A 23,662-nucleotide genomic window follows, 5' to 3' on the forward strand; every position below is an offset into this window, starting at 1 on the left:
GGATCAGTAGCCTCAACTGGAGCTTCAGTAGGTTCAACAGGAGCATCAGTTGGTTCAACAGCAGCATCAGTAGGTTTGACTGGAGCATCAGTAGGCTTAACTGGTGCATCAGTAGCCTTGACTGGTGCATCAGTAGCCTCGACTGGAGCTTCAGTAGGTTCAACAGGAGCATCAGTTGGTTCAATGGGAGCATCAGTAGGTTTGACTGGAGCTGCAGTAGGTTCAACAGCAGCATCAGTAGGCTTGACTGGAGCTTCAGTAGGTTGAACAGGAGCATCAGTAGGCTCAACTGCTTTGTCGGTAGGTTCAACTGGTGCATCAGTATGTTCGACTGGCGCTGCAGTAGGTTCAACAGCAGCATCAGTTGCTTTAACTGGGGCATCAGTAGGTTTCACTGGAGCATCAGTAGGCTTAACTGGTGCATCAGTAGCCTCGACTGGAGCTGCAGTAGGTTCAACAGGAGCATCAGTTGGTTCAATGGGAGCATCAGTAGGTTCAACAGGAGTTTCAGTAGGCTGAACTGCTTTGTCAGTAGGTTGAACTGGTGCATCAGTAGGCTCCACAGGAGCTGCAGTAGGCTCGACAAACGCTTCAGTAGGTTGAACAGGAGCATCAGTGGGCTCAACTGCTTTGTCGGTAGGTTGAACGGGTGCATCAGTAGGTTCGACTGGGGCTGCAGTAGGTTCAACAGCAGGATCAGTAGGTTTTACTGGAGCATCAGTAGGCTGAACTGGTGCATCAGTAGCCTCGACTGGAGCTTCAGTAGGTTCAACAGGGGCATCAGTAGGCTGAACTGCTTCGTCAGTAGGCTTAACTGGTGCATCAGTAGCCTGGACTGGTGCATCAGTAGCCTCAACGGGAGCTTCAGTAGGCTCAACAGGACCATCAGTAGGTTCAACAGGGGCATCAGTAGGCTGAACTGCTTTGTCAGTAGGCTGAACGAGTGCATCAGTAGGTTCGACTGCAGCTGCAGAAGGTTCAACAGGAGCATCAGTAGGCTCGACTGGCGCATCAGTAGGTTTCACTGGAGCATCAGTTTGCTTAACTAGTGCATCAGTAGCCTCGACTGGAGCTTCAGTAAGTTCAACAGGAGCATAAGTTGGTTCAACAGCAGCATCAGTAGGTTTGACTGGGGCATCAGTAGGCTTAACTGGTGCATCAGTAGCCTTGACTGGTGCATTAGTAGCCTCAACTGGAGCTTCAGTAGGTTCAACAGGAGCATCAGTTGGTTCAACAGCAGCATCAGTAGGTTTCAATGGAGCATCAGTAGGCTTAACTGGTGCATCAGTAGCCTTGACTGGTGCATCAGTAGCCTCGACTGGAGCTTCAGTAGGTTCAACAGGAGCATCAGTTGGTTCAATGGGAGCATCAGTAGGTTTGACTGGAGCTGCAGTAGGTTCAACAGCAGCATCAGTGGGCTTGACTGGAGCTTCAGTAGGTTGAACAGGAGCATCAGTAGGCTCAACTGCTTTGTCGGTAGGTTCAACTGGTGCATCAGTATGTTCGACTGGAGCATCAGTAGGCTTAACTGGTGCATCAGTAGCCTCGAATGGAGCTGCTGTAGGTTCAACAGCAGCATCAGTTGGTTCAACTGGGGCATCAGTAGGTTTCACTGGAGCATCAGTAGGCTTAACTGGTGCATCAGTAGCCTTGACTGGTGCATCAGTAGCCTCGACTGGAGCTTCAGTAGGTTCAACAGGAGCATCAGTTGGTTCAATGGGAGCATCAGTAGGTTTGACTGGAGCTGCAGTAGGTTCAACAGCAGCATCAGTAGGCTTGACTGGAGCTTCAGTAGGTTGAACAGGAGCATCAGTAGGCTCAACTGCTTTGTCGGTAGGTTCAACTGGTGCATCAGTATGTTCGACTGGCGCTGCAGTAGGTTCAACAGCAGCATCAGTTGCTTTAACTGGGGCATCAGTAGGTTTCACTGGAGCATCAGTAGGCTTAACTGGTGCATCAGTAGCCTCGACTGGAGCTGCAGTAGGTTCAACAGGAGCATCAGTTGGTTCAATGGGAGCATCAGTAGGTTCAACAGGAGTTTCAGTAGGCTGAACTGCTTTGTCAGTAGGTTGAACTGGTGCATCAGTAGGCTCCACAGGAGCTGCAGTAGGCTCGACAAGCGCTTCAGTAGGTTGAACAGGAGCATCAGTGGGCTCAACTGCTTTGTCGGTAGGTTGAACGGGTGCATCAGTAGGTTCGACTGGGGCTGAAGTAGGTTCAACAGCAGGATCAGTAGGTTTCACTGGAGCATCAGTAGGCTGAACTGGTGCATCAGTAGCCTCTACTGGAGCTTCAGTAGGCTCAACAGGAGAATCAGTTGGTTCAATGGGAGCATCAGTAGGTTTGACTGGAGCATCAGTAGGCTTAACTGGTGCATCAGTAGCCTCGAATGGTGCTGCAGTAGATTCAACAGCAGCATCAGTTGGTTCAACTGGGGCATCAGTAGGTTTCACTGGAGCATCAGTAGGCTTAACTGGTGCATCAGTGGCCTCGACTGGAGCTTCAGTAGGTTCAACAGGAGCATCAGTGGGCTCAACTGCTTTGTCGGTAGGTTCAACTGGGGCATCAGTAGGTTTCACTGGAGCATCAGTAGGCTTAACTGGTGCATCAGTGGCCTCGACTGCTTTATCGGTAGGTTGAATTGGTGCATCAGTAGGTTCGACTGGGGCTGCAGTAGGTTCAACAGCAGGATCAGTAGGTTTCACTGGAGCATCAGTAGGCTGAACTGGTGCATCAGTAGCCTCGACTGGAGCTTCAGTAGGTTCAACAGGAGAATCAGTTGGTTCAATGGGAGCATCAGTAGGTTCAACAGGAGCGTCAGTAGGCTGAACTGCTTTGTCAGTAGGTTGAATGGGTGCATCAGTAGATTCGACTTGAGCTGCAGTAGGTTCAACAGGAGCATCAGTAGCCTCGACTGGCGCTTCAGTAGGTTGAACAGGACCATCACTAGGTTCAACAGGGGCATCAGTAGGCTGAACTGCTTCGTCAGTAGGCTTAACTGGTGCATCAGTAGCCTTGACTGGTGCATCAGTAGCCTCAACGGGAGCTTCAGTAGGCTCAACAGGACCATCAGTAGGTTCAACAGGGGAATCAGTAGGCTGAACTGCTTCGTCAGTAGGCTGAACGAGTGCATCAGTAGGTTCGACTGCAGCTGCAGTAGGTTCAACAGGAGCATCAGTAGGCTCGACTGGCGCATCAGTAGGTTTCACTGGAGCATCAGTTTGCTTAACTAGTGCATCAGTAGCCTCGACTGGAGCTTCAGTAAGTTCAACAGGAGCATCAGTTGGTTCAACAGCAGCATCAGTAGGTTTGACTGGGGCATCAGTAGGCTTAACTGGTGCATCAGTAGCCTTGACTGGTGCATCAGTAGCCTCAACTGGAGCTTCAGTAGGTTCAACAGGAGCATCAGTTGGTTCAACAGCAGCATCAGTAGGTTTCACTGGAGCATCAGTAGGCTGAACTGGTGCATCAGTAGCCTTGACTGGTGCATCAGTAGCCTCAACTGGAGCTTCAGTAGGTTCAACAGGAGCATCAGTTGGTTCAATGGGAGCATCAGTAGGTTTGACTGGAGCTGCAGTAGGTTCAACAGCAGCATCAGTAGGCTTGACTGGAGCTTCAGTAGGTTGAACAGGAGCATCAGTAGGCTCAACTGCTTTGTCGGTAGGTTCAACTGGTGCATCAGTATGTTCGACTGGAGCATCAGTAGGCTTAACTGGTGCATCAGTAGCCTCGAATGGAGCTGCAGTAGGTTCAACAGCAGCATCAGTTGGTTCAACTGGCGCATCAGTAGGTTTCACTGGAGCATCAGTTTGCTTAACTAGTGCATCAGTAGCCTCGACTGGAGCTTCAGTAAGTTCAACAGGAGCATAAGTTGGTTCAACAGCAGCATCAGTAGGTTTGACTGGGGCATCAGTAGGCTTAACTGGTGCATCAGTAGCCTTGACTGGTGCATCAGTAGCCTCAACTGGAGCTTCAGTAGGTTCAACAGGAGCATCAGTTGGTTCAACAGCAGCATCAGTAGGTTTCAATGGAGCATCAGTAGGCTTAACTGGTGCATCAGTAGCCTTGACTGGTGCATCAGTAGCCTCGACTGGAGCTTCAGTAGGTTCAACAGGAGCATCAGTTGGTTCAATGGGAGCATCAGTAGGTTTGACTGGAGCTGCAGTAGGTTCAACAGCAGCATCAGTGGGCTTGACTGGAGCTTCAGTAGGTTGAACAGGAGCATCAGTAGGCTCAACTGCTTTGTCGGTAGGTTCAACTGGTGCATCAGTATGTTCGACTGGAGCATCAGTAGGCTTAACTGGTGCATCAGTAGCCTCGAATGGAGCTGCTGTAGGTTCAACAGCAGCATCAGTTGGTTCAACTGGGGCATCAGTAGGTTTCACTGGAGCATCAGTAGGCTTAACTGGTGCATCAGTAGCCTTGACTGGTGCATCAGTAGCCTCGACTGGAGCTTCAGTAGGTTCAACAGGAGCATCAGTTGGTTCAATGGGAGCATCAGTAGGTTTGACTGGAGCTGCAGTAGGTTCAACAGCAGCATCAGTAGGCTTGACTGGAGCTTCAGTAGGTTGAACAGGAGCATCAGTAGGCTCAACTGCTTTGTCGGTAGGTTCAACTGGTGCATCAGTATGTTCGACTGGCGCTGCAGTAGGTTCAACAGCAGCATCAGTTGCTTTAACTGGGGCATCAGTAGGTTTCACTGGAGCATCAGTAGGCTTAACTGGTGCATCAGTAGCCTCGACTGGAGCTGCAGTAGGTTCAACAGGAGCATCAGTTGGTTCAATGGGAGCATCAGTAGGTTCAACAGGAGTTTCAGTAGGCTGAACTGCTTTGTCAGTAGGTTGAACTGGTGCATCAGTAGGCTCCACAGGAGCTGCAGTAGGCTCGACAAGCGCTTCAGTAGGTTGAACAGGAGCATCAGTGGGCTCAACTGCTTTGTCGGTAGGTTGAACGGGTGCATCAGTAGGTTCGACTGGGGCTGCAGTAGGTTCAACAGCAGGATCAGTAGGTTTCACTGGAGCATCAGTAGGCTGAACTGGTGCATCAGTAGCCTCGACTGGAGCTTCAGTAGGTTCAACAGGAGAATCAGTTGGTTCAATGGGAGCATCAGTAGGTTTGACTGGAGCATCAGTAGGCTTAACTGGTGCATCAGTAGCCTCGAATGGAGCTGCAGTAGATTCAACAGCAGCATCAGTTGGTTCAACTGGGGCATCAGTAGGTTTCACTGGAGCATCAGTAGGCTTAACTGGTGCTTCAGTGGCCTCGACTGGAGCTTCAGTAGGTTCAACAGGAGCATCAGTGGGCTCAACTGCTTTGTCGGTAGGTTCAACTGGGGCATCAGTAGGTTTCACTGGAGCATCAGTAGGCTTAACTGGTGCATCAGTGGCCTCGACTGCTTTGTCGGTAGGTTGAATTGGTGCATCAGTAGGTTCGACTGGGGCTGCAGTAGGTTCAACAGCAGGATCAGTAGGTTTCACTGGAGCATCAGTAGGCTGAACTGGTGCATCAGTAGCCTCGACTGGAGCTTCAGTAGGTTCAACAGGAGAATCAGTTGGTTCAATGGGAGCATCAGTAGGTTCAACAGGAGCGTCAGTAGGCTGAACTGCTTTGTCAGTAGGTTGAATGGGTGCATCAGTAGATTCGACTTGAGCTGCAGTAGGTTCAACAGGAGCATCAGTAGCCTCGACTGGCGCTTCAGTAGGTTGAACAGGACCATCAGTAGGTTCAACAGGGGCATCAGTAGGCTGAACTGCTTCGTCAGTAGGCTTAACTGGTGCATCAGTAGCCTTGACTGGTGCATCAGTAGCCTCAACGGGAGCTTCAGTAGCCTCAACAGGACCATCAGTAGGTTCAACAGGGGCATCAGTAGGCTGAACTGCTTCGTCAGTAGGCTGAACGAGTGCATCAGTAGGTTCGACTGCAGCTGCAGTAGGTTCAACAGGAGCATCAGTAGGCTCGACTGGCGCATCAGTAGGTTTCACTGGAGCATCAGTTTGCTTAACTAGTGCATCAGTAGCCTCGACTGGAGCTTCAGTAAGTTCAACAGGAGCATCAGTAGGTTTGACTGGGGCATCAGTAGGCTTAACTGGTGCATCAGTAGCCTTGACTGGTGCATCAGTAGCCTCAACTGGAGCTTCAGTAGGTTCAACAGGAGCATCAGTTGGTTCAACAGCAGCATCAGTAGGTTTCACTGGAGCATCAGTAGGCTGAACTGGTGCATCAGTAGCCTTGACTGGTGCATCAGTAGCCTCGACTGGAGCTTCAGTAGGTTCAACAGGAGCATCAGTTGGTTCAATGGGAGCATCAGTAGGTTTGACTGGAGCTGCAGTAGGTTCAACAGCAGCATCAGTAGGCTTGACTGGAGCTTCAGTAGGTTGAACAGGAGCATCAGTAGGCTCAACTGCTTTGTCGGTAGGTTCAACTGGTGCATCAGTATGTTCGACTGGAGCATCAGTAGGCTTAACTGGTGCATCAGTAGCCTCGAATGGAGCTGCAGTAGGTTCAACAGCAGCATCAGTTGGTTCAACTGGGGCATCAGTTGGTTTCACTGGAGCATCAGTAGGCTTAACTGGTGCATCGGTAGCCTTGACTGGTGCATCAGTAGCCTCGACTGGAGCTTCAGTAGGTTCAACAGGAGCATCAGTTGGTTCAATGGGAGCATCAGTAGGTTTGACTGGAGCTGCAGTAGGTTCAACAGCAGCATCAGTAGGCTTGACTGGAGCTTCAGTAGGTTGAACAGGAGCATCAGTAGGCTCAACTGCTTTGTCGGTAGGTTCAACTGGTGCATCAGTATGTTCGACTGGCGCTGCAGTAGGTTCAACAGCAGCATCAGTTGCTTTAACTGGGGCATCAGTAGGTTTCACTGGAGCATCAGTAGGCTTAACTGGTGCATCAGTAGCCTCGACTGGAGCTGCAGTAGGTTCAACAGGAGCATCAGTTGGTTCAATGGGAGCATCAGTAGGTTCAACAGGAGTTTCAGTAGGCTGAACTGCTTTGTCAGTAGGTTGAACTGGTGCATCAGTAGGCTCAACAGGAGCTGCAGTAGGCTCGACTGGCGCTTCAGTAGGTTGAACAGGAGCATCAGTGGGCTCAACTGCTTTGTCGGTAGGTTGAACTGGTGCATCAGTAGGTTCGACTGGGGCTGCAGTAGGTTCAACAGCAGGATCAGTAGGTTTCACTGGAGCATCAGTAGGCTGAACTGGTGCATCAGTAGCCTCGACTGGAGCTTCAGTAGGTTCAACAGGAGAATCAGTTGGTTCAATGGGAGCATCAGTAGGTTCAAGAGGAGCATCAGTAGGCTGAACTGCTTTGTCAGTAGGTTGAATGGGTGCATCAGTAGGTTCGACTGGAGCTGCAGTAGGTTCAACAGCAGCATCAGTAGCCTCGACTGGCGCTTCAGTAGGTTGAACAGGACCATCAGTAGGTTCAACAGGGGCATCAGTAGGCTGAACTGCTTCGTCAGTAGGCTTAACTGGTGCATCAGTAGCCTGGACTGGTGCATCAGTAGCCTCAACGGGAGCTTCAGTAGGCTCAACAGGACCATCAGTAGGTTCAACAGGGGCATCAGTAGGCTGAACTGCTTCGTCAGTAGGCTGAACGAGTGCATCAGTAGGTTCGACTGCAGCTGCAGTAGGTTCAACAGGAGCATCAGTAGGCTCGACTGGCGCATCAGTAGGTTTCACTGGAGCATCAGTTTGCTTAACTAGTGCATCAGTAGCCTCGACTGGAGCTTCAGTAAGTTCAACAGGAGCATCAGTTGGTTCAACAGCAGCATCAGTAGGTTTGACTGGGGCATCAGTAGGCTTAACTGGTGCATCAGTAGCCTTGACTGGTGCATCAGTAGCCTCAACTGGAGCTTCAGTAGGTTCAACAGGAGCATCAGTTGGTTCAACAGCAGCATCAGTAGGTTTGACTGGAGCATCAGTAGGCTTAACTGGTGCATCAGTAGCCTCGAATGGAGCTGCAGTAGATTCAACAGCAGCATCAGTTGGTTCAACTGGGGCATCAGTAGGTTTCACTGGAGCATCAGTAGGCTTAACTGGTGCATCAGTGGCCTCGACTGGAGCTTCAGTAGGTTCAACAGGAGCATCAGTGGGCTCAACTGCTTTGTCTGTAGGTTCAACTGGGGCATCAGTAGGTTTCACTGGAGCATCAGTAGGCTTAACTGGTGCATCAGTGGCCTCGACTGCTTTGTCGGTAGGTTGAACTGGTGCATCAGTAGGTTCGACTGGGGCTGCAGTAGGTTCAACAGCAGGATCAGTAGGTTTCACTGGAGCATCAGTAGGCTGAACTGGTGCATCAGTAGCCTCGACTGGAGCTTCAGTGGGTTCAACAGGAGAATCAGTTGGTTCAATGGGAGCATCAGTAGGTTCAACAGGAGCATCAGTAGGCTGAACTGCTTTGTCAGTAGGTTGAATGGGTGCATCAGTAGGTTCGACTGGAGTTGCAGTAGGTTCAACAGGAGCATCAGTAGCCTCGACTGGCGCTTCAGTAGGTTGAACAGGACCATCAGTAGGTTCAACAGGGGCATCAGTAGGCTGAACTGCTTCGTCAGAAGGCTTAACTGGTGCATCAGTAGCCTTTACTGGTGCATCAGTAGCCTCAACGGGAGCTTCAGTAGGCTCCACAGGACCATCAGTAGGTTCAACAGGGGCATCAGTAGGCTGAACTGCTTCGTCAGTAGGCTGAACGAGTGCATCAGTAGGTTCGACTGCAGCTGCAGTAGGTTCAACAGGAGCATCAGTAGGCTCGACTAGCGCATCAGTAGGTTTCACTGGAGCATCAGTTTGCTTAACTAGTGCATCAGTAGCCTCGACTGGAGCTTCAGTAAGTTCAACAGGAGCATCAGTTGGTTCAACAGCAGCATCAGTAGGTTTGACTGGGGCATCAGTAGGCTTAACTGGTGCATCAGTAGCCTTGACTGGTGCATCAGTAGCCTCAACTGGAGCTTCAGTAGGTTCAACAGGAGCATCAGTTGGTTCAACAGCAGCATCAGTAGGTTTCACTGGAGCATCAGTAGGCTTAACTTGTGCATCAGTAGATTTGACTGGTGCATCAGTAGCCTCGACTGGAGCTTCAGTAGGTTCAACAGGAGCATCAGTTGGTTCAATGGGAGCATCAGTAGGTTTGACTGGAGCTGCAGTAGGTTCAACTGCTTTGTCGGTAGGTTCAACTGGTGCATCAGTATGTTCGACTGCAGCATCAGTAGGCTTAACTGGTGCATCAGTAGCCTCGAATGGAGCTGCTGTAGGTTCAACAGCAGCATCAGTTGGTTCAACTGGGGCATCAGTAAGTTTCACTGGAGCATCAGTAGGCTTAACTGGTGCATCAGTAGCCTTGACTGGTGCATCAGTAGCCTCGACTGGAGCTTCAGTAGGTTCAACAGGAGCATCAGTTGGTTCAATGGGAGCATCAGTAGGTTTGACTGGAGCTTCAGTAGGTTGAACAGGAGCATCAGTAGGCTCAACTGCTTTGTCGGTAGGTTCAACTGGTGCATCAGTATGTTCGACTGGCGCTGCAGTAGGCTTAACTGGTGCATCAGTAGCCTCGAATGGAGCTGCTGTAGGTTCAACAGCAGCATCAGTTGGTTCAACTGGGGCATCAGTAAGTTTCACTGGAGCATCAGTAGGCTTAACTGGTGCATCAGTAGCCTTGACTGGTGCATCAGTAGCCTCGACTGGAGCTTCAGTAGGTTCAACAGGAGCATCAGTTGGTTCAATGGGAGCATCAGTAGGTTTGACTGGAGCTGCAGTAGGTTCAACAGCAGCATCAGTAGGCTTGACTGGAGCTTCAGTAGGTTGAACAGGAGCATCAGTAGGCTCAACTGCTTTGTCGGTAGGTTCAACTGGTGCATCAGTATGTTCGACTGGCGCTGCAGTAGGTTCAACAGCAGCATCAGTTGCTTTAACTGGGGCATCAGTAGGTTTCACTGGAGCATCAGTAGGCTTAACTGGTGCATCAGTAGCCTGGACTGGTGCATCAGTAGCCTCAACGGGAGCTTCAGTAGGCTCAACAGGACCATCAGTAGGTTCAACAGGGGCATCAGTAGGCTGAACTGCTTCGTCAGTAGGCTGAACGAGTGCATCAGTAGGTTCGACTGCAGCTGCAGTAGGTTCAACAGGAGCATCAGTAGGCTCGACTGGCGCATCAGTAGGTTTCACTGGAGCATCAGTTTGCTTAACTAGTGCATCAGTAGCCTCGACTGGAGCTTCAGTAAGTTCAACAGGAGCATCAGTTGGTTCAACAGCAGCATCAGTAGGTTTGACTGGGGCATCAGTAGGCTTAACTGGTGCATCAGTAGCCTTGAATGGAGCTGCAGTAGATTCAACAGAAGCATCAGTTGGTTCAACTGGGGCATCAGTAGGTTTCACTGGAGCATCAGTAGGCTTAACTGGTGCATCAGTGGCCTCGACTGGAGCTTCAGTAGGTTCAACAGGAGCATCAGTGGGCTCAACTGCTTTGTCTGTAGGTTCAACTGGGGCATCAGTAGGTTTCACTGGAGCATCAGTAGGCTTAACTGGTGCATCAGTGGCCTCGACTGCTTTGTCGGTAGGTTGAACTGGTGCATCAGTAGGTTCGACTGGGGCTGCAGTAGGTTCAACAGCAGGATCAGTAGGTTTCACTGGAGCATCAGTAGGCTGAACTGGTGCATCAGTAGCCTCGACTGGAGCTTCAGTGGGTTCAACAGGAGAATCAGTTGGTTCAATGGGAGCATCAGTAGGTTCAACAGCAGCATCAGTAGGTTTCACTGGAGCATCAGTAGGCTTAACTGGTGCATCAGTAGATTTGACTGGTGCATCAGTAGCCTCGACTGGAGCTTCAGTAGGTTCAACAGGAGCATCAGTTGGTTCAATGGGAGCATCAGTAGGTTTGACTGGAGCTGCAGTAGGTTCAACTGCTTTGTCGGTAGGTTCAACTGGTGCATCAGTATGTTCGACTGCAGCATCAGTAGGCTTAACTGGTGCATCAGTAGCCTCGAATGGAGCTGCTGTAGGTTCAACAGCAGCATCAGTTGGTTCAACTGGGGCATTAGTAAGTTTCACTGGAGCATCAGTAGGCTTAACTGGTGCATCAGTAGCCTTGACTGGTGCATCAGTAGCCTCGACTGGAGCTTCAGTAGGTTCAACAGGAGCATCAGTTGGTTCAATGGGAGCATCAGTAGGTTTGACTGGAGCTTCAGTAGGTTGAACAGGAGCATCAGTAGGCTCAACTGCTTTGTCGGTAGGTTCAACTGGTGCATCAGTATGTTCGACTGGCGCTGCAGTAGGCTTAACTGGTGCATCAGTAGCCTCGAATGGAGCTGCTGTAGGTTCAACAGCAGCATCAGTTGGTTCAACTGGGGCATCAGTAAGTTTCACTGGAGCATCAGTAGGCTTAACTGGTGCATCAGTAGCCTTGACTGGTGCATCAGTAGCCTCGACTGGAGCTTCAGTAGGTTCAACAGGAGCATCAGTTGGTTCAATGGGAGCATCAGTAGGTTTGACTGGAGCTGCAGTAGGTTCAACAGCAGCATCAGTAGGCTTGACTGGAGCTTCAGTAGGTTGAACAGGAGCATCAGTAGGCTCAACTGCTTTGTCGGTAGGTTCAACTGGTGCATCAGTATGTTCGACTGGCGCTGCAGTAGGCTTAACTGGTGCATCAGTAGCCTCGAATGGAGCTGCTGTAGGTTCAACAGCAGCATCAGTTGGTTCAACTGGGGCATCAGTAAGTTTCACTGGAGCATCAGTAGGCTTAACTGGTGCATCAGTAGCCTTGACTGGTGCATCAGTAGCCTCGACTGGAGCTTCAGTAGGTTCAACAGGAGCATCAGTTGGTTCAATGGGAGCATCAGTAGGTTTGACTGGAGCTGCAGTAGGTTCAACAGCAGCATCAGTAGGCTTGACTGGAGCTTCAGTAGGTTGAACAGGAGCATCAGTAGGCTCAACTGCTTTGTCGGTAGGTTCAACTGGTGCATCAGTATGTTCGACTGGCGCTGCAGTAGGTTCAACAGCAGCATCAGTTGCTTTAACTGGGGCATCAGTAGGTTTCACTGGAGCATCAGTAGGCTTAACTGGTGCATCAGTAGCCTCGACTGGAGCTGCAGTAGGTTCAACAGGAGCATCAGTTGGTTCAATGGGAGCATCAGTAGGTTCAACAGGAGTTTCAGTAGGCTGAACTGCTTTGTCAGTAGGTTGAACTGGTGCATCAGTAGGCTCAACAGGAGCTGCAGTAGGCTCGACTGGCGCTTCAGTAGGTTGAACAGGAGCATCAGTGGGCTCAACTGCTTTGTCGGTAGGTTGAACTGGTGCATCAGTAGGTTCGACTGGGGCTGCAGTAGGTTCAACAGCAGGATCAGTAGGTTTCACTGGAGCATCAGTAGGCTGAACTGGTGCATCAGTAGCCTCGACTGGAGCTTCAGTAGGTTCAACAGGAGAATCAGTTGGTTCAATGGGAGCATCAGTAGGTTCAACAGGAGCATCAGTAGGCTGAACTGCTTTGTCAGTAGGTTGAATGGGTGCATCAGTAGGTTCGACTGGAGCTGCAGTAGGTTCAACAGGAGCATCAGTAGCCTCGACTGGCGCTTCAGTAGGTTGAACAGGACCATCAGTAGGTTCAACAGGGGCATCAGTAGGCTGAACTGCTTCGTCAGTAGGCTTAACTGGTGCATCAGTAGCCTTGACTGGTGCATCAGTAGCCTCAACGGGAGCTTCAGTAGGCTCAACAGGACCATCAGTAGGTTCAACAGGGGCATCAGTAGGCTGAACTGCTTCGTCAGTAGGCTGAACGAGTGCATCAGTAGGTTCGACTGCAGCTGCAGTAGGTTCAACAGGAGCATCAGTAGGCTCGACTGGCGCATCAGTAGGTTTCACTGGAGCATCAGTTTGCTTAACTTGTGCATCAGTAGCCTCGACTGGAGCTTCAGTAGGTTCAACAGGAGCATCAGTTGGTTCAACAGCAGCATCAGTAGGTTTGACTGGGGCATCAGTAGGCTTAACTGGTGCATCAGTAGCCTTGACTGGTGCATCAGTAGCCTCAACTGGAGCTTCAGTAGGTTCAACAGGAGCATCAGTTGGTTCAACAGCAGCATCAGTAGGTTTGACTGGAGCATCAGTAGGCTTAACTGGTGCATCAGTAGCCTCGAATGGAGCTGCAGTAGATTCAACAGCAGCATCAGTTGGTTCAACTGGGGCATCAGTAGGTTTCACTGGAGCATCAGTAGGCTTAACTGGTGCATCAGTGGCCTCGACTGGAGCTTCAGTAGGTTCAACAGGAGCATCAGTGGGCTCAACTGCTTTGTCGGTAGGTTCAACTGGGGCATCAGTAGGTTTCACTGGAGCATCAGTAGGCTTAACTGGTGCATCAGTGGCCTCGACTGGAGCTTCAGTTGGTTCAACAGGAGCATCAGTTGGTTCAATGGGAGCATCAGTAGGTTCAACAGGAGTATCAGTAGACTGAACTGCTTTGTCAGTAGGTTGAACTGGTGCATCCGTAGGCTCCATGGGAGCTGCAGTAGGCTCGACTGGCGCTTCAGTAGGTTCAACAGGAGCATCAGTGGGCTCAACTGCTTTGTCGGTAGGTTCAACTGGTGCATCAGTACGTTCGACTGGGGCTGCGGTAGGTTCAACAGCAGCATCAGTTGCTTCAACTGGGGCATCAGTAGGTTTCACTGGAGCATCAGTAGGCTTAACTGGTGCATCAGTAGCCTCGACTGGAGCTTCAGTAGGTTCAACAGGAGAATCAGTTGGTTCAATGGGAGCATCAGTAGGTTCAACAGGAGCATCAGTAGGCTGAACTGCTTTGTCAGTAGGTTGAACTGATGGATCAGTAGGTTCGACTGGAGCTGCAGTAGGTTCAACAGCAGCATCAGTAGGCTCGACTGGAGCTTCAGTAGGTTCAACAGCAGCATCAGTTGGTTCAACAGCAGCATCAGTAGGCTCAACTTCTTTGTCGGTAGGTTGAACTGGTGCATTAGTAGGTTCGACTGGAACTGCAGTAGGTTCAACAGCAGCATCAGTTGGTTCAACTGGAGCATCAGTAGGTTTCACTGGAGCATCAGTTTGCTTAACTGGTGCATCAGTAGCCTCGACTGGAGCTTCAGTAGGTTCAACAGGAGCATCAGTTGGTTCAACAGCAACATCAGTAGGTTTGACTGGAGCATCAGTAGGCTTCAATGGTGCATCAGAAGCCTCGACTGGAGCTGCAGTAGGTTCAACAGGAGCATCAGTTGGTTCAATGCGAGCATCAGTAGATTCGACTGGAGCTGTAGTAGATTCAACAGGAGCATCAGTAGGCTCGAGTGGCGCTTCAGTAGGTTGAACTGGTGCATCAGTAGCTTGGACTGGACCTTGAGTTGTCTGCATAGTATCAACTTTCTTACCATCAGTCTTACCAGGAATTACAGTCAATTCAACTGGTGCATCAGTTGGCTCGACTGGAGCTGCAGTAGGTTCAACAGCAGCATCAGTAGGCTCGACTGGCGCTTCAGTAGGTTGAACAGGAGGATCAGTGGGCTCAACTGCTTTGTCGGTTGATTGAACTGGTGCATCAGTAGGTTCTACTGCAGCTGCAGTAGGTTCAACAGGAGCATCAGTAGGCTCGACTGGCGCTTCAGTAGGTTGAACAGGAGCATCAGTAGGCTCAACTGCTTTATCGGTAGGTTGAACTGGTGCATTAGTAGGTTCGACTGGAGCTGCAGTAGGTTCAACAGCAGCATCAGTTGGTTCAACTGGAGCATCAGTAGGTTTTACTGGAGCATCAGTTAGCTTAACTGGTGCATCAGTAGCATCGACTGGAGCTGCAGTAGGTTCAGCAGGAGCATCAGTTGGTTCAACAGCAGCATCACTAGGTTTGACTGGAGCATCAGTAGGCTTAACTGGTGCATTAGTAGCCTCAACTGGAGCTGCAGTAGGTTCAACAGGAGCATCAGTTGGTTCAATGCGAGCATCAGTAGATTCGACTGGAGCTGTAGTAGATTCAACAGGAGCATCAGTTGGTTCAACAGCAGCATCAGTAGGTTTGACTGGAGTATCAGTAGGCTTAACTGGTGCATCAGTAGCCTCGACTGGAGCTGCAGTAGGTTCAACAAGAGCATCAGTTGGTTCAACAGCAGCATCAGAAGGTTTGACTGGAGCATCAGTATGCTTAACTGGAGCATCAGTAGCCTCGACTGGAGCTGCAGTAGGTTCAACTGGAGCATCAGTTGGTTCAATGGGAGCATCAGTAGGTTTGACTGGAGCTGCAGTAGGTTCAACAGCAGCATCAGTAGGCTCGACTGGCGCTTCAGTAGGTTGAACAGGAGCATCAGTAAGCTCAACTGCTTTGTCGGTAGGTTCAACTGGTGCATCAGTAGGTTCGACTGGAGCTGCAGTAGGTTCAACAGCAGCATCAGTTGGTTCAACTGGGGCATCAGTAGGTTTCACTGGAGCATCAGTAGGCTTAACTGGTGCAGCAGTAGCCTCGACTGGAGCATCAGTTGGTTCAATGGGAGCATCAGTAGGTTTGACTGGAGCTGCAGTAGGTTGAACAGGAGCATCAGTAGGCTCAACTGCTTTGTCGGTAGGTTGAACTGGTGCATTAGTAAGTTCGACTGGAGCTGCAGTAGTTTCAACAGCAGCATCAGTTGGTTCAACTAGCGCTTCAGTAGGTTGAACAGGAGCATCAGTAGGCTCAACTGCTTTGTCGGTAGGTTGAACTGGTTCATCAGTAGGTTTGACTGGAGCTGCAGTAGGTTCAACTGGAGCATCAGTTGGTTTAACTGGAGCATCAGTTGGCTTAACTGGTGCATCAGTAGCCTCGACTGGGACTGAAGTTGGTTCAACAGGAGCATCAGTTGGTTCAACGGAAGCTACAGTAGGTTCTACAGGAGCATCAGTAGGCTCAACTGCTTTGTGGGTAGGTTGAACTGGTGCATCAGTAGGTTTGACTGGATCTGCAGTAGGTTCAACAGGAGCATTAGTTGGTTCAACGGGAGCATCGGTTGGTTTAACTGGAGCATCAGTAGGCTTTACTGGAGTATCAGTAGTTTCTACAGAAGCGGTGGGTTCAGCTTCTTTTTCAGTCAGTGGAAGAGGAGCATCAGTAGGTGTTTTTGGAGCATCAGTTTGGAGTTTGATGTCTTCTGGAATTTCCGTTTGCACAGCTGGGTCCTTGTCTGTGGGCTGCATGATTTCAACATCTATAAAAAGAGCATAAGAAAATAGGGATTAGGTTTTTGAGGTATTTTTTGTTTGGCTATGCATTGAAATAAATATGCTTTGACATAAAAAAATCCTGAAAAAATTTAGTTGAGGACGTTCATGCTGTAAAAATTGTTCCCCATCAACAGCGCAAAGAAGGTTAACACTCATTTTGAGGTACTTAGGATGGGCTATACAAAATCACAGGGTAACCAGAGTTTAAGTCTGTTTTCCTTGCCATCACAAATATTTTGAATCTTGTCGGACTATATTGAGGTGGGGGACTGACAGGGAGTGCACAGTCTTTTCAATATGTGACCTGTAATCACAAATTGAGCTTTAAGTTGGAATTTTTAAGAACTGAGGCATTCATATATCTGAATTCTGCCAAAAAAGGGCTTTGAAATGGTATACAACATTAAGGGGTTCTGAGTTTAGTAACAGAAATATAGACCACCAACTACCTTGAAGTTGTAAAACTGATTCTTGAGAAAATGACATTTTAAAATCATGCAGTTGTGTTGCATTATAGATTCCACCTTAAATGAATTCACAATATTGTTCTTCGTTTCAAGATTATTCTGAGTTTCTTGTGAAATTCACGTGCCAGTATGCACCTATTCAAAAAGCTCGCTAAAAGTATGACTCAAGTTTGCATCTGATGTACCACATCATCGATTTTCCTTGAAATCGGTTGAGTTTGTTTAAGACATACCTTTATTTGAATAATTTGTAACTCTTTTAAATATCAAACCAATACTCATCAGGGATAAAGTTCAAATCCCACCTATTCAAAAGCGCGCTAAAAGTGTGACTCAAGTTTGCATCTGATGTACCACATCATCAATTTTCCTTAAAATCGGTTGAGTTTGTTTAAGGCATACCTTTATTTGAATAATTTGTAAGGCTTTTAAATATCAAACCAATACTCGTCAGGGATAAAGTTCAGATCCCAAGCTTTTAAATGGTATAAAAAATAATGGCGGTATGTGTTTGCACGCTGATGCTAGAGCCTCGCAAAAAAAAATGTTGCAGGTATTTTGGGTCGCGCTGTACAGTAAAGAGACGAACAACGTCGACAAAAGTATCAACTACTCACCAGTGCAGTTTGATATCCTGCGACCTGGGTTGCGGCAGAAGCCCTTATAGGAGAAAGTCAGCGGAATGCGGCGCTCTGGCTTGCAGGCCGAGCTGACCTTCTTCAGGTGGCAGAAGTTTCTGAACGTGCGCTCCCTGCATCCCGTGATACCACAGACATAGTGGAATCCCTCACCCCTACAGTGTGATGGGCAGTCAGCATCTGGGGAAGAAATTCAATAACGATGGAAATAAGGCCTGGGCGACTAGTACATTTCAATAGTCACGACTAGTTGCGATAAATAGTCGCGACAAGTCGACTAGTCCACTAGTCACAACTAGTACTAGTTATATAATATTTATTGATCAAGTAACACTGGTCGGTGGAGCAATTAATACATCGAACATATTTGTCTATCAATTTGAAATGAGCATTTGGGTATGTTGTGATCAGACGGTTCCATATTGTTTAGGGGTATTTAAAGGACGGGCCTTCGAAAGGAATTTATTGAATATTTTCAACTTTTAAACTGAGGTTTTATCGCTGGTGATGTTTGAAGACAATTGTGAAGATGATTCTTGAAATCGCATTTTTTTGGACAAAAGAGGTTTTAAGGTCATTGTGTTTTAGTGGTGATATTTGTGAATTTAAGTCAAGGGTTCTAATTAGGATTTTCCCACACAGTGAACAAAATGATTATCTTTAATAATGAAATAAAATAACCCCTGACTTTGGTTCACAAAAGTGGCGCTGGAATCAGAACTACTGATCCGAATTGGGAGTTCTTCAACAAATTCCTAGCCATACATATCAATCTTTAGGTTCTTTGAAAAATGGAGGTTCATGTAATTACATTTTTTTTTTGGAAGTACATGTTTTTTTTTGGACCACCCTGTGTGAAGATTTGTCTTCAGTAAGAAATCTGCCATAAACACTTAACGCTAAAAGAACTGAATCATTTTTGGAGAAACATTCTTAATCATTGTAACTATTCATAATTTGTTAAGTTCATTTTTTATTTTCCACTTTTTCTAGAATAGTTGTAAAAATGAAAAAAAAAATAACTCCTCTTTTAAGGTGTTGACTCTTTGGTAAGTGATTAAGTTTAGCAGTCACTCCAGCAAAAACTCAAAATCCAACAAGTTTTTGAACAATTCTGTTTAGTATTTGTATATAGTGAAAAGTTTGCTATTTGAATGAAGTTTGGATTCAATGTGCAAATGCTTCACTGCAAAGTTCTTCCTATCAGTTCATTTAATTGAGGATTGAGGGGGGGGGGGCACAGCACATTTTGTTCCCAAAATCCTTGTACAGTGTTCTTTCTCTAGCAAATTCTCAATTTATCATTTTCTTGAGGGTGGGTGGGGGAAACAAATATCCATCTCACCTCCACTGACACCCCTGCAGATGCCCATTTTGTTAAAGGGGTATTAAATTAAAGCAAATATGACTTCAAACTGCCCTTGTTTGTCTTTTTTGGTCCCATTTTCTTCCCCTTTTTTTTTGGGGGGGGGTGCTTTTACGGTGGGGGGGGGGGGGTAGGACCCCCGCTTGCCCAATCCCGGCACGCTAATGACTTGGATGATCAATGAATCCTTGACAAAGTTCTTGTTTGGTTTTTCCTACTATCAGAGGTGTCCTTGGTTGCGCTTTGTAACTTTTGGAAAAGGAGTTATAAATGTTATCATTATATATTTATCATTATTAAAGGATGATCACTTGCTGAGAGATGCTCAAGCTTACTTCTCATGAGTAACTTGTTCTACAATGCCAGGTATACATTAACAAAAGCCAACTGTCTTACCTGTGCAGGGCCCCAGGTGGCTGAATTCAAACGTCTGATACGTATCACGTGTGCACACCTCCCGGACAAGGTCGCACTTGGATGGGTAGGTGATGCTGTTGCTTCCACAGACCAGCCCAGTAAATATAAGTTCGCCGGGGCAGACAGCCTCCACCTCCTTGCATTCGTAATCGGTTCCATCCACTGTTCGTGTTCCTGTAGTAACAAACAAGGCACGTTACATTTCTGAACAACTTTGGAAGAAAACTGTCACTGTTATTTCCAACAAGACAAAGCAAGTAAAGATACCCAAGTGCACAATAATCTTTGCAATTGATTCAGAGTGGCAAATAAAATGTTGGAATAAGCTGTAGGTTATGTGTAGGAAAAAAGATTTTTTTTTTTCTTTCGCCATAACAATGTACATGGAGACTTGATTTTCTGCCTAAGCTTAAGCCCTTCATGCATGCAACAAGCGACATCAGAATATTTCACATGTGGTGTAGACGCTGCAAGACCAAGACACCCCCCACATCGACACCCCACATCGACACCCCCTCCCCCCCCCCCCCCTCCTTCACACCGCACTAAAAACTAGGGGTCACTTTAGGGGTAGTATGGGAACCTGGTAACCGATTGAAAAAAACACAAGTACCCGGGAAACCCAAAAATAAATTCTCGGAAGCTACTGCTAAGAATTTTCATAAAGGATCTGCACTATAATACTCCTAATCATTGTGTCAAAGCAGCAAGACACAGTGACAAAATTATTCAAAATTTTCATGAGGCAACGAAAAATTATCCTCAGTATTTTACCAGCCAAGTTTGAGGTCTCAGGTCCATTTTAAATGAGATTTTTCCTCAACATTTAGGCCCCCCCAAAAAAGTAATCGGTCTCTGGTCAGCGCGCGCGTCGATTTTAATCATGCGCGTCAACTTTTCTTTTTTCCTTCAAATTAACACGGAAGCTACAACAGGGCCCTCTATTGCCGCACCTCCTCAAATTTTTGTACCAAGGAGCACCAAGGAATGGGAAATTGCACCAAGGCAAATGATAAAGGGCACCAAGGCAAATTATGGAGGACACTAATGTATAATGACACCAAAAAGCAAAATAGTACCCAACTTGTCTGTACAATTCAAGCTTTAAAAAAAAAAAAGCCACCAAAAAACCACCAAAAAAACACGTCGCAGCATCAATTCCGGAACTTCAGTCTGACCAGAGACCGATTTTTTTTTTTTTTGCCTTAAGCATGAAAGTGTGTGAGCTAAGGCGCCAAGTGATTTCAATTTAAGCCAAAGACTACACTGGTTTAGAAGATTGACCCTTCATTGGGGGGGGGGCATTTGATAGGCCCATTGTTTTAAGGGGGAAAAAGGAAAGAATTATCCAGACACCACTTCTTTTGGTTGCGAATCTACCAAGTCTAACACAATGGAGAGTCCAGTGCATTTTCAAAGTATTAATTTTTAACAAAATTGAAAATGTTTCTCAGTCCCAGATTCATGTCTTTTTCAGCATTTTTGCAATAACTGACAATCATTGAGATAGTATGATGAACAAAATGGCATCAGAATGCAACATTCTTTCCAAAAAATGGGGGGGGGGTCCTTTGCTATGACAACGTCAGTGAGATGTTTAGAACCTTTCCCAACATGCTCGAATGTAGCCCCATAAATGTGGCCAATTTACTGGACTACCTCCGTAAACATAGGCCACACTTCCACATGTACAAAAACGTGTCGAACTTTGTCAAATTTTGATTTTCACATTTAGGCTTAGTCTGTAGGTTTTTTTGCTTTAGAAGCATACTCACCCTCTTTATAGGCTAATCAGAAAGTGCTGCCTTTTTCAGATGTCTCATTTTTGTGAAATTTTACGTTAAAATTTTGATACGCAAACATGTGCAAATGAATCTGGAAATTTCACGAAAAATAGACATCTGAAAAAGGCAGCACTTTCTGATTAGCCTACAAAGAGGGTGAGTATGCTTCTAAAGCAAAAAAAACCTATAAACTAAGCCTAAATGTGAAAATATGCAACGCTTCATTCTGCGGCGCCAATCATTGTTTAACGAATTCAACTTAAAGGGAATATACAACACTTGCGGTAATCCTTACTTTTAGGACCCCGTTCCTATATAGGAAGGGAAAGACTCACCAAAACAGTTGACTAAATGACACTCAAAATTGACATTCTGATACTTCTTGGCACATCTGAACAATTGGCAATGACACCTTCTTGTCTTCTAAAGACTGCTTTAGCCCGCAAAAGTCACTTTGGTACTGGACAGACATCTGCAAAGGTCAGTTTTGAACAGAACTCGTAAAAAATAGAGGTGTCCTAAAAGTAAGGATTACCACATTTGCAAACATCGAAAAACAAAACTACCATTTTTTTACGAAATACCTTACTAGGATGTTGGTAAATGACAGTCTAAAGCATCCTGTGAAATCATGGCACCATGTGTGAAGTCATTTTCAAGAAGAGTGGTATTTTGTATAAATTTCCAACGGTGGTCGGCCGACCACCGTTGGAAAAACCTAACTATTTTTCAAATACTGCTCCAAATTTACCAATTTTTTTCTAGTCCAAATTTTGTTTGCTATTGGTTACATGTTCATGAACGGGTGCAGGCTAGTTAGACTGGTTCCATCATCTTACAATTTTCCGGCATCTATAAATGATCCATTTTATCTTTAGTGGAGTCAAGGAACCAGACTACTTGAAATTTTTGTTTTTCTTCGTTTTTCCAGTATTTTCGAACACAAAACTTCAAACATGTCAGTGTAACAATATTTGATCTGTTATACTCACCCCTCAAAATAGTTCATTTTTGAAAATTACAGCAAAAGCCAATGATGTACATTCCCTTTTAATTCGGCCACAAAATAGCCTTTGTACTGGACAAGCCAAATGGCCATACTTTTTTCATTTCCATGTTCAACTTGGTAACGTTGAGTAAAAGAATGCTCGAAAAGAATATGATGGGAAAATGAAGCATGGATGAAGCAATGCATGAAGCAAACAAGTACGTCTTGAAATCGGCCGCTTCCTTGATCATGCTCGCGGCCTCTGGGTCGATCGGAGGCAGCAAAAAGCTAGCACGTGTTAACCAGCTGTCTTCACTGTCAGGTTTGCAGTGAGCCCTCTATCGGTTAAGCCTGTTCAATATGCCGTATTTCTTTGTGATTGCGGGCGCTGTAGCGGGTGATGCAAAGAAGTGAGTTCAAGTTAAAGAGAATGTACAACATTTGCTTTTGCTTCAATTTTCAGAAATAAATGTATTTGGAGGATTAGTATGTTATAGAAAATATTGTTGAACTGACATGTTTCACGTTTTGGGCTTGTAGATGCTGGAAAAACCAAGAAAACCTATCATGTTCTTGTAGTCTGGTTCCCTGACCCCAATAAGATGAAACGGAGCACTTAATATACTTTAGGGAATTGTAAGGTCAGAGAATCAGTCTAGCAGGCTTGTACCCCTTCAGAGGTGAGTAATCAATTGCAAAGAAAATTAAAAAAACTAAATATGAAAAGTTGAGAACAGTTTTTGAAAAAAGCCAGTTTTTTTCCAACGCTGGTCGGCCGACCAGCGTTGGAAAAATGCAGTTTTTCTTGAAAATGTCAGCACACCAGGAGCCACGATTTTAAAGGATGCTTTAGACTGTCATTTCTAACAATCCTGTTCCAGTATGGTATTTCGTGATAATTTGATCATTTCGTTTTTTGATGTTTGCAAATGTTGTATTTTCCCTTTAAGTTATTTTGTTTGTTGCTATGATTAAAAGATTAAGTTTGAGTTTTGACAGAAAGTAAAGTTGCTAAATTTCCTCAATAAACGTGATATTTCCACTGTTTGAACCCAGAATGCGCCCTTCACAGCGACCTCATGCGTCCAAAACTGTTGGCACTGTTCGCCCTGTGGCCGCTGGTACAAATTCGCTCGTAGTACCCCCGCCCCGCAAACAGGACGAGCGAACTGGTTCATATACAGTTCTGGTGGGTGCTAATATTCGAAGTTAGGAGGAATATTTTGAACAAGGAGGATGTGACCCGGGTCATCGGGTAAACAATAATCATCCACTGAAAGAGAGCGCGTGACAAACGCCCTGCCTTGGGTAGGGCAGTAGAGTCGTTGCTTTTTTTCGCAAAATTTAGGAGTTCTTTAATTTGTGATCACGGACTTCACCAAACACTGAGATAAAATATTATTCTTCGAAAGGATCTAGTCTTAACCCCTACCAGGACCGGGCTATTTTGGGTCTTCTCGGGGTAGGGGGAGTGGGTGTTGTGCCCCCATTCATTTTCGGAGGCCATTTTTCTCTAAATTTGGCAGGAATGTTGCTTGGTCGGTTATCTATAATATTACGTCATGTAGTTGCGCCGAGTTGACCACAAAAGGGCACTTTTAATACTGCAATGTATTTTTTAGCATTTTCTCCCCATCAAGATGAAAAAAACAGCAGTTTTTGTCTAATTTTATTATTTTTTTATCTGATGCTTTCAATTTGGTACAAATATTTTAGATCAGTATCCATCCAACTAAATCGATCATAAAAATCATCATTTGGTTTGTTTTTGTCCCAAAATTATATTTCATCTTTCAACCAAAAATGGGCACTAATGAAGTAATGTTAATGTTA

General features: G+C 46.6%; 1 protein-coding gene across 1 annotated transcript in view; it reads right to left on the bottom strand.

Moving 5' to 3' along the window:
• Positions 1 to 2,281: 2,281 nt before the first annotated feature.
• Positions 2,282 to 23,662, bottom strand: part of LOC119726374 (cell surface glycoprotein 1-like) — a 30,604-nt gene continuing 9,223 nt past the window's right edge. Inside the window, exons 3-10 of the mRNA XM_038198029.1 lie at positions 19,037 to 19,231; positions 17,254 to 17,454; positions 14,822 to 16,153; positions 14,475 to 14,668; positions 14,130 to 14,363; positions 9,946 to 10,631; positions 2,565 to 3,261; positions 2,282 to 2,290 (exon numbers count right to left, since the gene is read on the bottom strand). Of these exons, the coding sequence (XP_038053957.1) occupies positions 2,282 to 2,290; positions 2,565 to 3,261; positions 9,946 to 10,631; positions 14,130 to 14,363; positions 14,475 to 14,668; positions 14,822 to 16,153; positions 17,254 to 17,454; positions 19,037 to 19,231 (3,548 nt within the window). The remainder of the gene's footprint in view (positions 2,291 to 2,564; positions 3,262 to 9,945; positions 10,632 to 14,129; positions 14,364 to 14,474; positions 14,669 to 14,821; positions 16,154 to 17,253; positions 17,455 to 19,036; positions 19,232 to 23,662) is intronic.

This window comes from Patiria miniata, unplaced genomic scaffold (assembly GCF_015706575.1).
Source record: "Patiria miniata isolate m_02_andy unplaced genomic scaffold, ASM1570657v1 HiC_scaffold_2, whole genome shotgun sequence".
Taxonomy (NCBI): domain Eukaryota; kingdom Metazoa; phylum Echinodermata; class Asteroidea; order Valvatida; family Asterinidae; genus Patiria; species Patiria miniata.